The 12,517-nt window shown below is 35.1% G+C and overlaps 1 protein-coding gene across 4 annotated transcripts in view; it reads left to right on the top strand.

Annotated features, from left to right (window-relative positions):
• BRWD3 (bromodomain and WD repeat domain containing 3) overlaps positions 1-12,336 on the top strand; it is a 165,964-nt gene extending 153,628 nt beyond the window's left edge. For 3 of the 4 annotated variants that reach the window (XM_055393949.2, XM_088834049.1, XM_055393950.2), the window contains one exon: positions 3,090-12,336. In XM_055393949.2, the coding sequence (XP_055249924.2) occupies positions 3,090-3,844 (755 nt within the window). In that variant the 3' untranslated portion in view covers positions 3,845-12,336. The remainder of the gene's footprint in view (positions 1-3,089) is intronic. The other variant, XM_055393953.2, reaches the window with a different exon arrangement.
• The last annotated feature ends 181 nt before the right edge of the window (positions 12,337-12,517 follow it).

The following is a 12,517-nucleotide window of genomic DNA, read 5'->3' as shown; positions in this document are numbered from 1 at the left end:
CATAGTCAGTAAAGCAGAAGATGTTTTTCTGGAACTCTCTTGCTTTTTCGATGATCCAAGCGATGTTGGCAATTTGATCTCTGGTTCCTCTGCATTTTGTCAATCCAGATTGAACATTTGGAAATTCACGATTGATGTATTGTTGAAGCCTGGCTTGGAGAATTTTGAGCATTACTTTACTAGTGTGTGAGATGAGTGCAATTGTGCGGTAGTTTGAGCATTCTTTGGCATTGCCTTTCTTAGGGATTGGAATGAAAACTGACATTTTCCAGTCCTGTGGCCACTGCTGAGTTTTCCAAATTTGGTGGCATATTGAGTGCAGCACTTTAAGAGCATCATCTTTTAGGATTTGAAATAGCTTAACTGGAATTCCATCACCTCCACTAGCTTTGATTGTAGTGATGCTTCCTAAGGCCCATTTGACTTCACATTCCAGGATGTCTGGCTCTAGGTGAGTGATCACACCATCATGATTATCTGAATCACGAAGATCTTTTTTGTACAGTTCTTCTGTGAATTCTTGCCACCTCTTCTTAATATCTTCTGCTTCTGTTGGGTCCATACCATTTCTGTCTTTATTAAGTCCATCTTTGTATGAAATGTCCCCTTGGTGTCTCTCATTTTCTTGAAGAAATCTCTGGTCTTTCCAGTCTGTTGTTTTCCTCTATTTCTTTGCACTGATCACTGAGGAAAGCTTTCTTATCTCTCCTTGCTGTTCTTTGGAACTCTGAATTCAAATGGGTATATCTTTCCATTTCTCCTTTGCCTTTTGCGACTCTTCTTTTCACAGCTATTTGTAAGGCCTCCTCAGACAGCCATTTTGCTTTTTTGCATTTCTTTTTCTTGGGGGTGGCCTTGATCCCTGTCTCCTGTACAGTGTCATGAACCTCTGTCCATAGTTCCTCAGGCACTCTTCCAGATCTAGTCCCATAAATCTATTTCTCACTTCCACTGTACAATTGTTAGGGATTTGATTTAGGCCATACCTGAGTGGTCTAGTGGCTTTCCCTGCTTTCTTCAATTTAAGCCTAAATTTGGCAATAAAGAGTTCATGACCTGAGCCACAGTCAGCTCCCGGTCTTGTTTTTGCTGACTGTGTATAGCTTCTCCATCTTTGGCTGCAAAGAATATAATCAGTCTGATTTTGGTGTTGACCATCTGGTGATGTCCATGTGTAGAGTCTTCTCTTATGTTGCTGGAAGATGTTGTTTGCTATGACCAGTGTGTTCTCTTGGTAAAACACTATTAACCTTTGCCCTGCTTCATTCTGTACTCCAAGGCCAAATTTGCCCGTTTCTTGACTTCCTACTTTTGCATTCCAGTCCCCTCTAATGAAAAGGACATCTTTTGGGGGTGTTAGTTCTAGAAGGTCTTGTAGGTCTTCATAGAACGGTTCATCTTCATCTTCTTCAGCATTACTGGTCAGGTCATAGACTTGGTTTACCGTGATATTGAATGGTTTGCCTTGGAAACGAACAGGGAGCATTCTGTCATTTTTGAGATTGCATCCAAGTACTGCATTTCGGACTCTTGTTGACCATGATGGCTACTCCATTTCTTCTAAGGGATATTTGCCCACAATCACAGAAAATTAATCAAACTAATCACGTGGACGACACCCTTGTCTAACTCAATGAAACTATGAGCCATGCCGTGTAGGGGCATCCAAGACAGATGGGTCATGGTGGAGAGTTCTGGCAAAATGTGGTCCACTGCAAAGGGAATGGCAAACCACTTCAGTATTCTTGCCTTGAGAGCCCCATGACCAGTATGAAAAGGCAAAAAGATAGGACACTGAAAGATGAACTCCCCAGGTCTGTAGGTCCCCAATATGCTACTGGAGATTAGTGGAGAAATAACTCCAGAAAGAATTAAGAGATGGAGCCAAAGCAAAAACAACACCTAGCTGTGGATGTGACTGGTGATGGAAGCAAAGTTCGATGGGAATGCTGTAAAGACTCAGTACTGCATAGGAACCTGGAATGTTAGGTCCATGAATCAAGACAAATTGGAAGTGGTCAAGCAGGAGATGGCAAGAGTGAACGTTGATATTTTAGGAATCAGATAACTAAAATCAACTGGAATGGGTAATATTAACTCAGATGATAGCAACCATAGCACTCTTTTAATGTAAATTGAATCCTGTCATGCTCTAGCTTTTAAATTCTACATTGGCTGTCATCTCCAACTTATATCCTATTTTTCTCTTCTACTCTTAATTTTACTGGTTTCTGTTTCCCTCAGTGGAAGTCCAGATATCACCTCATTCAGTTTTTTCTCCAATACTGCCTCAGCCGAAAAGTCTTCCCTAGCTATTATACATACATTTACACTCTTTTTTTTTAACCTACTTTTCCTTTTCTTTATAACCCGTTTTAGTACTTGAAATTATTTATTTGTCTGCTTCATTGTCTGTCAGGGTTTCCACACTAAAATATAAAATATAAATTCAAAGAGCAAATACTTTGTCTCATCATTGCCATATTCCAAGGTTCAAACAATGCCTAGTTGACAGTAGGTAGTCAGTAATAATTGTTGAATGAAAGCATAAAATTATTCTGAACATGGGCCTATGTTACCTCCTAGAGTTCAAGCACTTGAATTTTTGCCTAGCTTTTTCATCCCCCGTCATCCCTACACATTCCCTTCATCCCTGCAAAAATTAGTCAGACAGAAATAAAAACCTTTATATCTTCCATTTCAGGAGCTTCCCTGGTTGCTTAGTGACAAAGAATCTGCCTACCAATGCAAGAGATGTGGGTTCCATCCCTGGGTTAGGAAGACCCTCTGGAGGAGGAAATGGCAACTCACTCCAGTATTCTTGCCTGAGAAATCCCATGGACAGAGGAGCCTGTCAGGCTGCTGTCCAAGGGATTGCAAAAGAGTCAGACATGACTTAGCGTATAAACAACATCTTCCATTTCAAACATATTTAAATTCATATTCCAACACTCTGTATGGTTTTACCCCATCTATATTTGGGCACCAAATATTTTTTTTTTTATAGATTGTTTCTTTACTTTTGAACTTAAATAACCATCTTATCAGTGTCAAAGCTTAACTTTAAAAAATTATTCATCTTGATTTAGATCACTCCCTTGATGGACCCCTTACAAATGGTGATGGCAGAGAGCCCCGGACAGGAATCAAGAGAAAACTACTTAGTGCATCAGAAGAAGATGAAAGCATGGGAAGAGAAGAGAAAGAGAAAAGAGAAACGAAAGAAAAATCACATTTATCCTCCTCAGAGAGTGGAGAGTTAGAATCCAGTTTAAGTTCTGAAAGTACCTGTGTTTCTGATTCTGACTCTGAATCAACTTCCAGAACAGATCAAGATTATGTAGATGGAGACCATGATTATAGCAAATTCATACAAACTAGGCCTAAAAGAAAACTCAGAAAGCAGTATGCCAATGGAAAAAGAAACTGGAAAACGAGAGGCACAGGAGGAAGGGGCAGATGGGGCAGATGGGGTAGATGGAGTAGAGGAGGCAGAGGAAGAGGAGGCAGGGGACGAGGCAGTCGAGGAAGAGGTGGAGGTGGTGGGAGAGGGAGAGGAAGAGGGAGAGGAGGAAGAGGTGCTTCTAGAGGAGCCACCAGAGCCAAACGTGCACGTATTACAGATGATGAATTTGATACTATGTTTTCAGGACGCTTCAGTAGACTGCCTCGAATTAAAACAAGAAACCAAGGCAGGAGGACTGTTTTATATAATGATGATTCTGATAATGACAATTTTGTGTCCACTGAAGATCCTCTGAATCTTGGTACATCCAGATCAGGCAGAGTGCGTAAAATGACAGAAAAAGCCAGGGTTAGCCATCTCATGGGATGGAATTATTAGCAGTTAATAAATTTAGAATAATTTTAAAAGTTCAATGGCCTTCTACTGCAGGGAATTTACCAGGAAATCTACAAAGCAAGTTGTGTGGGGACTTCTGCTTCCTTTCACATTGGTGCTTTTCCATTATGCCAGTATACATTTGTTTCAAGACTTTTGATCTCCACACTTCATTTGTTCAAACAAGCCTTACTCATTAGGCCTTAAATTTTAAAAAAAATTCTACACACACACACACAAACCACAGACACACTACAGATTTACTACATTAAGGGAGCATTCAGCTTCTTAAGAGTAGCATGACATTTTTATCTAAATGGAATATCCCTCTTTTGCTTTTGTATCACAGAAGTATAGCACCTTCTTACAGAGTTTTATATAGTTTGTTTTTGCCATTTTGATTCTTGTACCAGTAATAATAACTTTTGCACAATACACCAATCCTAAAGGCAGCTATTAAATGTTTACAGTTTCTATATTGTAAGAACGATCTGGATTATTTTACTCTTCCCAGGCCAAACTTTCATGAATTGTACTGAACTGAAGTATATATTTATACTACAGTTTTTTTTTTTGGGGGGGGGGTTCTTAATATGCTTTTCATTGATTTGCTTAATTCATGTTAAAGGTGAGAAAGGGTTGGTGCCTTGTAAATATGTAGCAGATCTTTGTGGTGTGTCCTGATGTGTGCATTAACTTTATTAAAAAAGAATACTTGAGGTATCAATCTAGACAAGGTGCCAAATGTAAAAGTTTCTTGCATCCATTTTCTTTTTTCTGTTATATTTTATTGCATTAATAGAACTTGTGTAGCTTAAAGAATAACTTAAACATTTGAAAAATCCTCATCCACAAAGAATAACTGAATAGTAGCTCAGCTACCTCTATTAACTACAACTACTGGAAACATTAAGAAAAATAGATGCTGTTATTCATTACTAACTAAGGAGAAATAGAACAAGCTTGGTAGGAATGAATACTCATAACTTATAAGCTGAGAGGTTGTTGATAATTGTATTGGCTCTCAAATGAATAGTTGTAATTAAATTTTCTCAAGTATCATAAGCTCTACCTTATTAGGCTTTTCTTAGAGCATATTTGTGTAAGTAGACTTGATCTACTGCTTAAATATCTCTGCTACCACTTGCTATTTAACAGCTGTGAGTGACTGGTATTGAATTTTAAAATGTAGCACAGCACCTAGTTTGAGTTGGAATGTTTTAGCTAGCTAATATTTTGATTAAATGTAGGTTCTGCTCATACCATTCCAAAGGGTTCTTCTGTTAATCTTTCAGAATAGAACCTGGTTGCACTGCACACTGATATTTTGAGTCATTATTTTAGAGATTAAAAATAATCTTTAAACCCTATGGTCTTGTTTACAGCAGTAGAGTGCACATTGGTTCCATAAGTGAGCTTGAGTTCCAAGATCAGTTTTACTCTTCAAATTTGAGAGATTGCAAATTTGCTAATTCATTAGATACCTAGATTTTTGAGATAAGAATAATATTGATCTCTGTTTTTGTAACAACCAATTTGCCCATAGATCAGACTTTTGGAATAAAAGGAAATTCTTAATATATGCTTAGTAATCCCAGGAGATTTCTTAAGCTAATGTATTTGTCTCATGTTTTCAATCATTTCATGCATCTGAAAATCCTTAAGTGCAGAGGAAGGAGTACACACATAGCATTGCTTTTTTGGTTGAGTTGGGTGGGGGGTTTTCTTGGACTAACATCTTTAAGCAGTTTTCACTTGCAGTAGAAATGATGTTCAGGCTTTAAGAAAGTATTGTGAATTATTAATGGAACTAATTTATATTTCCTGACAGTAGATCAAGTTTATTTTTGGTTATTATAGTCTGCTTTTCACTATACCAAAATTACTTCTGGTTGTAACTCAGCTGCCACTTTTAACCCATAATATAGATTTAAAAATTTTCATGTTTAAAACTCTACATTTAATTTTTGATAAAATGTACTATTTTAGTTATTCATATCTTGGACATTTAGACTAAATTTGTGCCTGTGTTTTCCTGGAATAGATAACACTTTGGCCTACCCTATTCAAAGTAACGTAGTTACTTAAATTCATGGATATATCCAAATGTGTATCTTGTATATCGTTTTAGTGTGAAATTTTTTTTGACATTCTTCTATGAAGAGCTGACCTCTTGAAATGTAGAAGAATTGCCATTTATGTGATTTAGCTATCTCAAGCTTTATTTATAATTTATTTTGAAAAATAAAAATGGCACATTTATTTCCCAAATGTCAAGATTTTCTAGGTTTAGATAATTAGAATAAAAAGAGTGAAGACATTTTAAAGAATATTTTATATGTAGTGAGAAACTGTGAAAATACTAGTGAACAGCATTTTGCTGTAATGTTGATTTCAGTTATTAGGATATAAAGAGTTAGTCACCAGGTATGTTAGATGAGCATAGTTTTCACTTACTACAAAACAGATAATTTTCAGTTTGCATGCAAATTATTTTAATAAATGTAAAAATAAAAGTTTGGAAGACAGTGTTTTTACCTTTATATCTGGATTCCCACCCCCCAATTTATACTTTGCTTTTTTTGTAATATCACCTCCTGTGAATGTGTTGTAATTTGTATCGCATTGATATTTTATCACTTTAATTTTCTAGAGGTTCTTTAAACCTAAATAAGATCTGGGTTTAGCCATAGCAAAGCAAGTAGGAAATGAGCTAAGAAATTTGGGAAAAAAAAAAAAGTCTAAATTTTAAATGAATTTCTAAGAAAAAAGTTACATTTAGGTCCATGAGAGCATATACATGTACAAGCCTATTCCCGTTCTAGATATTAATAGTCAATGAATTGTAATATTTCTCATGAATGCTAATAATGTTTAAATTCCCAGCTTTAATATTCTAGCATGTGTATCTGTTTATGAAACAGATTGTGTTGCTTCTATGGCTTGCTGTGTGTATCTCTTCCAGCAATAGGATGCTCTCTAAAACATTCACTGGCCTCTTAGTGTAATGACTAAATTTGCGTGTGTGTGCGTGCACGCACGCACTCATGTATGCACGTGCACAGATCTATATGTAGATTTTTTTCCCTCAACATAACATGTTTTATCTCAGACATTAAAAAAAAATAGTTTGTATGGAAGACAGCTGTATTCACTGTCTACCAATTCATTGCTTCTGTTGCAAAGCACTTACCCTGTATATATACTGCTTGATTATCCATATCATTATGTCTTCTAGATAAACAATCTAGGTTTTGTTGTGTACATATGCCCTATTTTTAAAATTTAATTTGCCCTTCTTTCATGTGTTTCTTTGTCTGTTTCCTTTCCCAGAGATCAGGCTTGTGCTAGAATTCTTCCATACAGCACTTTGTTTCACCCAGAGGCTAGGAAACTGAGTAAAATTATTAAATCTTATTCTGCACAACTGTGTGCTCAGATATCTAACTCTGCCTTCCAATGTTTTTAAGTAAATTTGAGTGATTTATCTTTGTCGTTGCTTTTGTTGTAATCCTAGATTGTCATCAGATAATAACAGAATGATTGAAATAGAAAGATGTGTATGCCACTTCTAACTTTTGATAAAAACTTTTTGGAGAATTTTTCAAAATTTGTATCTTGTAGTGATAAAATTAAACATCTATTACTTGCTTATATATCTCGGGAATTATTTTATGCACATTTATCAACTGGTACTTATGTTTAAATTTGGCATTTTCTTTTTAAGTTGGAATTTTCACATCCACAGAAGGGAGACTTACTACATAATTTTCAGTATACTTTGATATCCTGCCTTTTAAACAATAACCAACATTTTGAGTTGGGAAATAAATATTACTTCTGGGGGAAGAAATGGAACTTTCAACATTTAAAATTCATTATTTTAAATGTTAATTCCATCCCCCAAATTTTTGTGTTACGTGAGGCTTTATGAAAGTTATTGAAAGTAGAATATTCAAAGATCATTTCCCAAATTTAACAAGTTTTGATTAAATTTTACTTTTGAAGTTAAATTATATTTATGGTGCTGTATTTTGTATAATATGTATTGTCCTCATATTTCTTTACATTTATTTCTCATATAGTCTTATACTTATTTCCTATTCCATCATTTTTCTCCTGCTTGCTCGTACCTTCATTTCTCTTTCTGCAATGAAGACTGTACCTAGTTTAGCAAACTTCAACAAAACTGGCAATTTATGATTCATTGATGGGAGAAGTACAGTAGAAAGGCCCTGCAGTTTAGAGTTAAGATGTGTTTGTTTATTTATATGTGTGCCCATTTGTTACTCTTAGACCTATCTTAATTAAATTTAGAATATGATACTTTGGCATAAAAGCATTGTAAGTATTTTCTAAAAAATAAAACTATTGATACATATTAAAATTGCCATTGGTAATTGACTTTTGAAATCACATACAAGAATATTTAGAAACCCACTTGGGAAGTGTGGTTTACATGTGTCACCAGATACATATTAGGCAGTACTACAAATGTTAATTCTTTAAACAATACTGTGGTGATGGCAATCAGTAATTTATTTCTTTGTCCTGTAACTTATCATCCTTGTCTTTTGTAATTCCTAACAAAGTATTAACAAAATTGTACCTTATGTTTGTTAGTATCCGTAAATTTTAAGGTGGAAAATCATTCAGTTAATAGTTGATGTGATGTTGTATATGGACAAAATGTCCATTAAACTGAAATTCAGTAAAGAAAGGTAAACTAAACTGGCTTGGTTTATAAAAGATGTTTTGTTTGGCAGTTATTAGTCATTATAAGCAATTATCTTCAAAGAAAAAAACTGGACTAATTTGTTGCCATTCTTTATGGGATGTTTACAATAAAATTCCAAGTTGTTTGGAATCAGTTGCACTCTTGCTGCTTTGTGCTTCAACTCAGATACTGGACATAAATTAACAAGAAGAAAGAAATATGGAGTTACCTTTCTATTATCCAGCTTCAGAGACTGTAACATGTAACTCTTAGGCCTTTCCTTTCTTGTTTCTTGTCATATAGTATTTTATTGTTATTATTTTAGTCTGAGAAACTAGGGTGCTTCTTCCTATCAAAGAGAATTAAGGTTTGTTTGTTTGTTTTTATTTTCCTTAGTTGTTTCATGTATTCTTTGGGTCATTTTTAGATAATAACTATGTTAAAATTTCAAATGTGGGCTGCTTGGTGCATTAAAAAAACAGCCTGCAAAGCTTTAACATTTTGCTTTATAGAGAGAGCTCTTTGAAGTGAATAGATTTCTAAGGTGTTTAAAGCTTCTTAAAAGTTGAAGCATCTGAGCTTATGAATCTCCACCATTCTTATTTATAGTAAAATTGCCCACAGAGGCTTAACTATATTATAAATGGTGTTTTGATTCAATGTACGTGAAAGAGGGAGAGAAGTAAGGTTAGAGGTAAATTTTGAGCCAGGAAGTGAAGGCTCGTTTAACAAGAATATTCCACTTCTGCAACTAAATGGTTGCTGAGAATTTTCTTCCCAATGGTCAGAACTCCTTTCACTTCAAGGTAAGTAAGCTGGCTAAAGACTCGACTGTATGTTTTATACATACACTGTCTATTTAGAATTAAGAAATAAGGTATTTAGAAAAAAAATACTACCTTTGCTTTCCAGCATCATCCTATGGCTATGAGAGTAGTCCACATTTTTGCAATATTTGGAGATTGAAGAGGAGATATATTGTTTGGTATTTATATGTAGTCGCTTGATTGGTTAAAGATAGCCCTCTTTAAAGATACAGAAGTGTACCTTAAAAATTATTTATTAACAGGCTCTGATGTTTTCTGACTTCACCTGATATGTTTTTTAAGATTGTTGTTATTAAGTTGCTAAGTCTTGTCAGACTCTTCTGTGACCCCATGCACTGTAGCTCACCACCTCTGTCCATGGGATTTCCCAGACAGAAATACTAGAGTAGGTTGTAATTTCCTTCTCCAGGGGATCTTCCTGACCCAGGGATTGAACCCCGCCCCATCTCTCCTGCATTGCAGGTGGATTCTTTACCTCTGAGCCACCGGGGAAGCCTTTTTAAGATAGAAAAAGTAAATAATTTTTTATAACAAAATTTTACAGCAGTATTCAGAGGATCCATTTTTTCCTAGTTGGGAAAATCAAGAACAGAGTGCTCTCTACCCTATTCTTGAGTTATATGTCCATGATAATTTAAAACTACTTTCCATAAATGCACAGAATAAATTAAAACCTATGTATTGAGCCTGTGGGTTGGTTTCTTGTTTTTTGGATACTTAAGCCTGTACACTTATGGTTGCTTTCTTAAGGCTTTTATATAAGTACTTAAAAGGATGTTTTTTAATGCTACTTATTGTCAGTAAACCAAATATATCATTAAATAAAAAAGAACTTTTTATGGTATCAGTGTTTTACTGAATTTTGAAGGAAAATTTTTTTTTCCTTTTTTTGTAACTTTAGTATGTTTTTCCTATGTCAGTTGCCTTAATAAAGTTACCTCTCACCTATCAATTATAAAACATCTAATAGATAATTCTAACTTTTAATAATTATTAACAAATTAAACCTTAATTTGACATTGTAGCACTTTTAAAGACAACTTTGAAGCTAGTATACTTTAATTTGTAATCTTTATATACTGTTAGATTGCCTTCTCATCATCTTTATGTTCTTCAGAGAATAAGTTTTGTAGTAAATATATGAAGAAATAAAAACATTTTAAATTGCTTGGTTTAGGTTACTAATATTACTTGGTGGAATTTATTCATTTTTAAGAATGCTTTTGTGGTTGATTTTTGTCATGTTACAGTTCTAAGTAGTATTTGTGTAGCACAATGTTAATTTATATTTGGTATTTTGTGTAACCTGTCAAGTAATTTAAGGCATTAAAATTCTGAAGGTGTTTTTTAGAGGATTTTTTTGTAACTGTTGCATATTGTTCACCTAAAACATTAATGATATACTTGTCATTCTGAATTGTTTCAGTTTTTTTATATATTTTTTTTAATTTGGCTGCTCCAGATCTTAGTTGAGGCATGCGAGATCTAGTTCCCTGACCAGGGATCAAACCCGGGCCCTGCATTGGGAGCACAGAGTCTTAACCACCGGCCCACCAGGGAAGTCCCTATTTGTTAAATTTTAATTTATAAATTAGAGCAAACCTTGTATACAAGAACATAAGTGTTAATTTTGTCTAGTCTGATGGTATGCAGTAGTAAATGCTTGATCATAGTCACATTGCCTTTCACTTTTGAAGGATGCTATTCATTTTTATTGTTAATTGTATTGAGTAGTTATCATAATATAGAAAAATACTTATTAAGTGATATATTTCTACTCTCCAGTCACCTCAAAAATATGACTGGTAAATACGTTTCAGCATTGTCAAAATATTAATCTTTTATCACTTTGCTTAATTATTCAGGTAAAAATTGTTGGGAAAAAATCTGAGATAATGAGTTACATTCTTTTTCCAGATACGTATGAAGATCTCCTTCATAAAAGAAGATACTTACTACCAGGAATTTATAGCCTATATTCTTCACATCAATGATAAGAGGTGGCTAAAAGAAGACTGATTTATTCCTTTTCAGGCTTGTTTGTTTGTTTTATTAGTTCAGTCAACATGTATTAATTAATTTCAGCCTTTGCTGAGTACTTATTATGTGCTCATTGTGATTTTTTTAAAAGAGCTTTGCAGTTTACAAATTTCATCTTTAAGTATATACTCAAGCACCAGAATGACACTATCAGTAAATTCTATTCTGCATATCAGAAAAAATGAGTTTCAGTGAAATCTAGTAATTTGCTGAAGGTCACATGGCTAATAAATAGAAAGCCTTGATTAATCCAGACTATCTGCTTCCAGGTTTCTAGTCTTAACTTTTGTATCTTATTAATGGGGCAATATTTGGTTCCATTTTCCTCTTTTCCATTGTCCATGAAATGAAGATTGCAAAGTCATACAGTGTGTAATTTGAAGGTCACATTTCTTTTTGCTTATGGCTAAGATTATTTAATAAAGGAGACATTAATATGTGGATCTTTATGCCTCTTAGTACTTTGGGAAGGTGGTTCAGTTCAGTTCAGTCGCTCAGTCGTGTCCGACTCTCCGCGACCCCATGAATCACAGCACGCCAGGCCTCCCTGTCCATCACCAACTCCCGGAGCTCATTCAAACCCATCTCCACAGAGTTGGTGATGCCATCCAGCCAGCTCATTCTTGGTCGTCCCCTTCTTCTCCCGTCCCCAACCTTTCCCAGCATCAGAGTCTTTTCCAGTGAGTCAACTCGTCCCATGAGATGGCCAAAGTATTGCAGTTTCAGCTTCAGCATCAGTCCCTCCAATGAACACCCAGGATCGATCTCCCTTAGAATGGACTGGTTGGATCTCCTTGTAGTACAAGGGACTCTCAAGAGTCTTCTCCAACACCACAGTTCAAAAGCATCAATTTTTCGGCCATCAGCCTTCTTCACAGTCCAACTCTCACATCCATACATGACCACGGGAAAAACCTTAGCCTTCACTAGACGGACCTTTGTTGGCAAAGTAATGTCTCTGCTTTTTAATATATTATCAAGGTTGGTCATAACTTTCCTTCCAAGGAGTAAGCGTCTTTTAATTTCATGGCTGCAATCGGCATCCGCAGTGATTTTGGAGCCCAAAAAAATAAAGTCTGACATTGTTTCCAC

This window comes from Moschus berezovskii, chromosome X (genome assembly GCF_049115385.1).
Source record: "Moschus berezovskii isolate FMDL1 chromosome X, NW_MosBer_1.0, whole genome shotgun sequence".
Taxonomy (NCBI): Eukaryota; Metazoa; Chordata; class Mammalia; order Artiodactyla; family Moschidae; genus Moschus; species Moschus berezovskii.
Note: the sequence above shows the minus strand (reverse complement) of the source record. Positions and strands in the feature narration are given on the sequence as shown.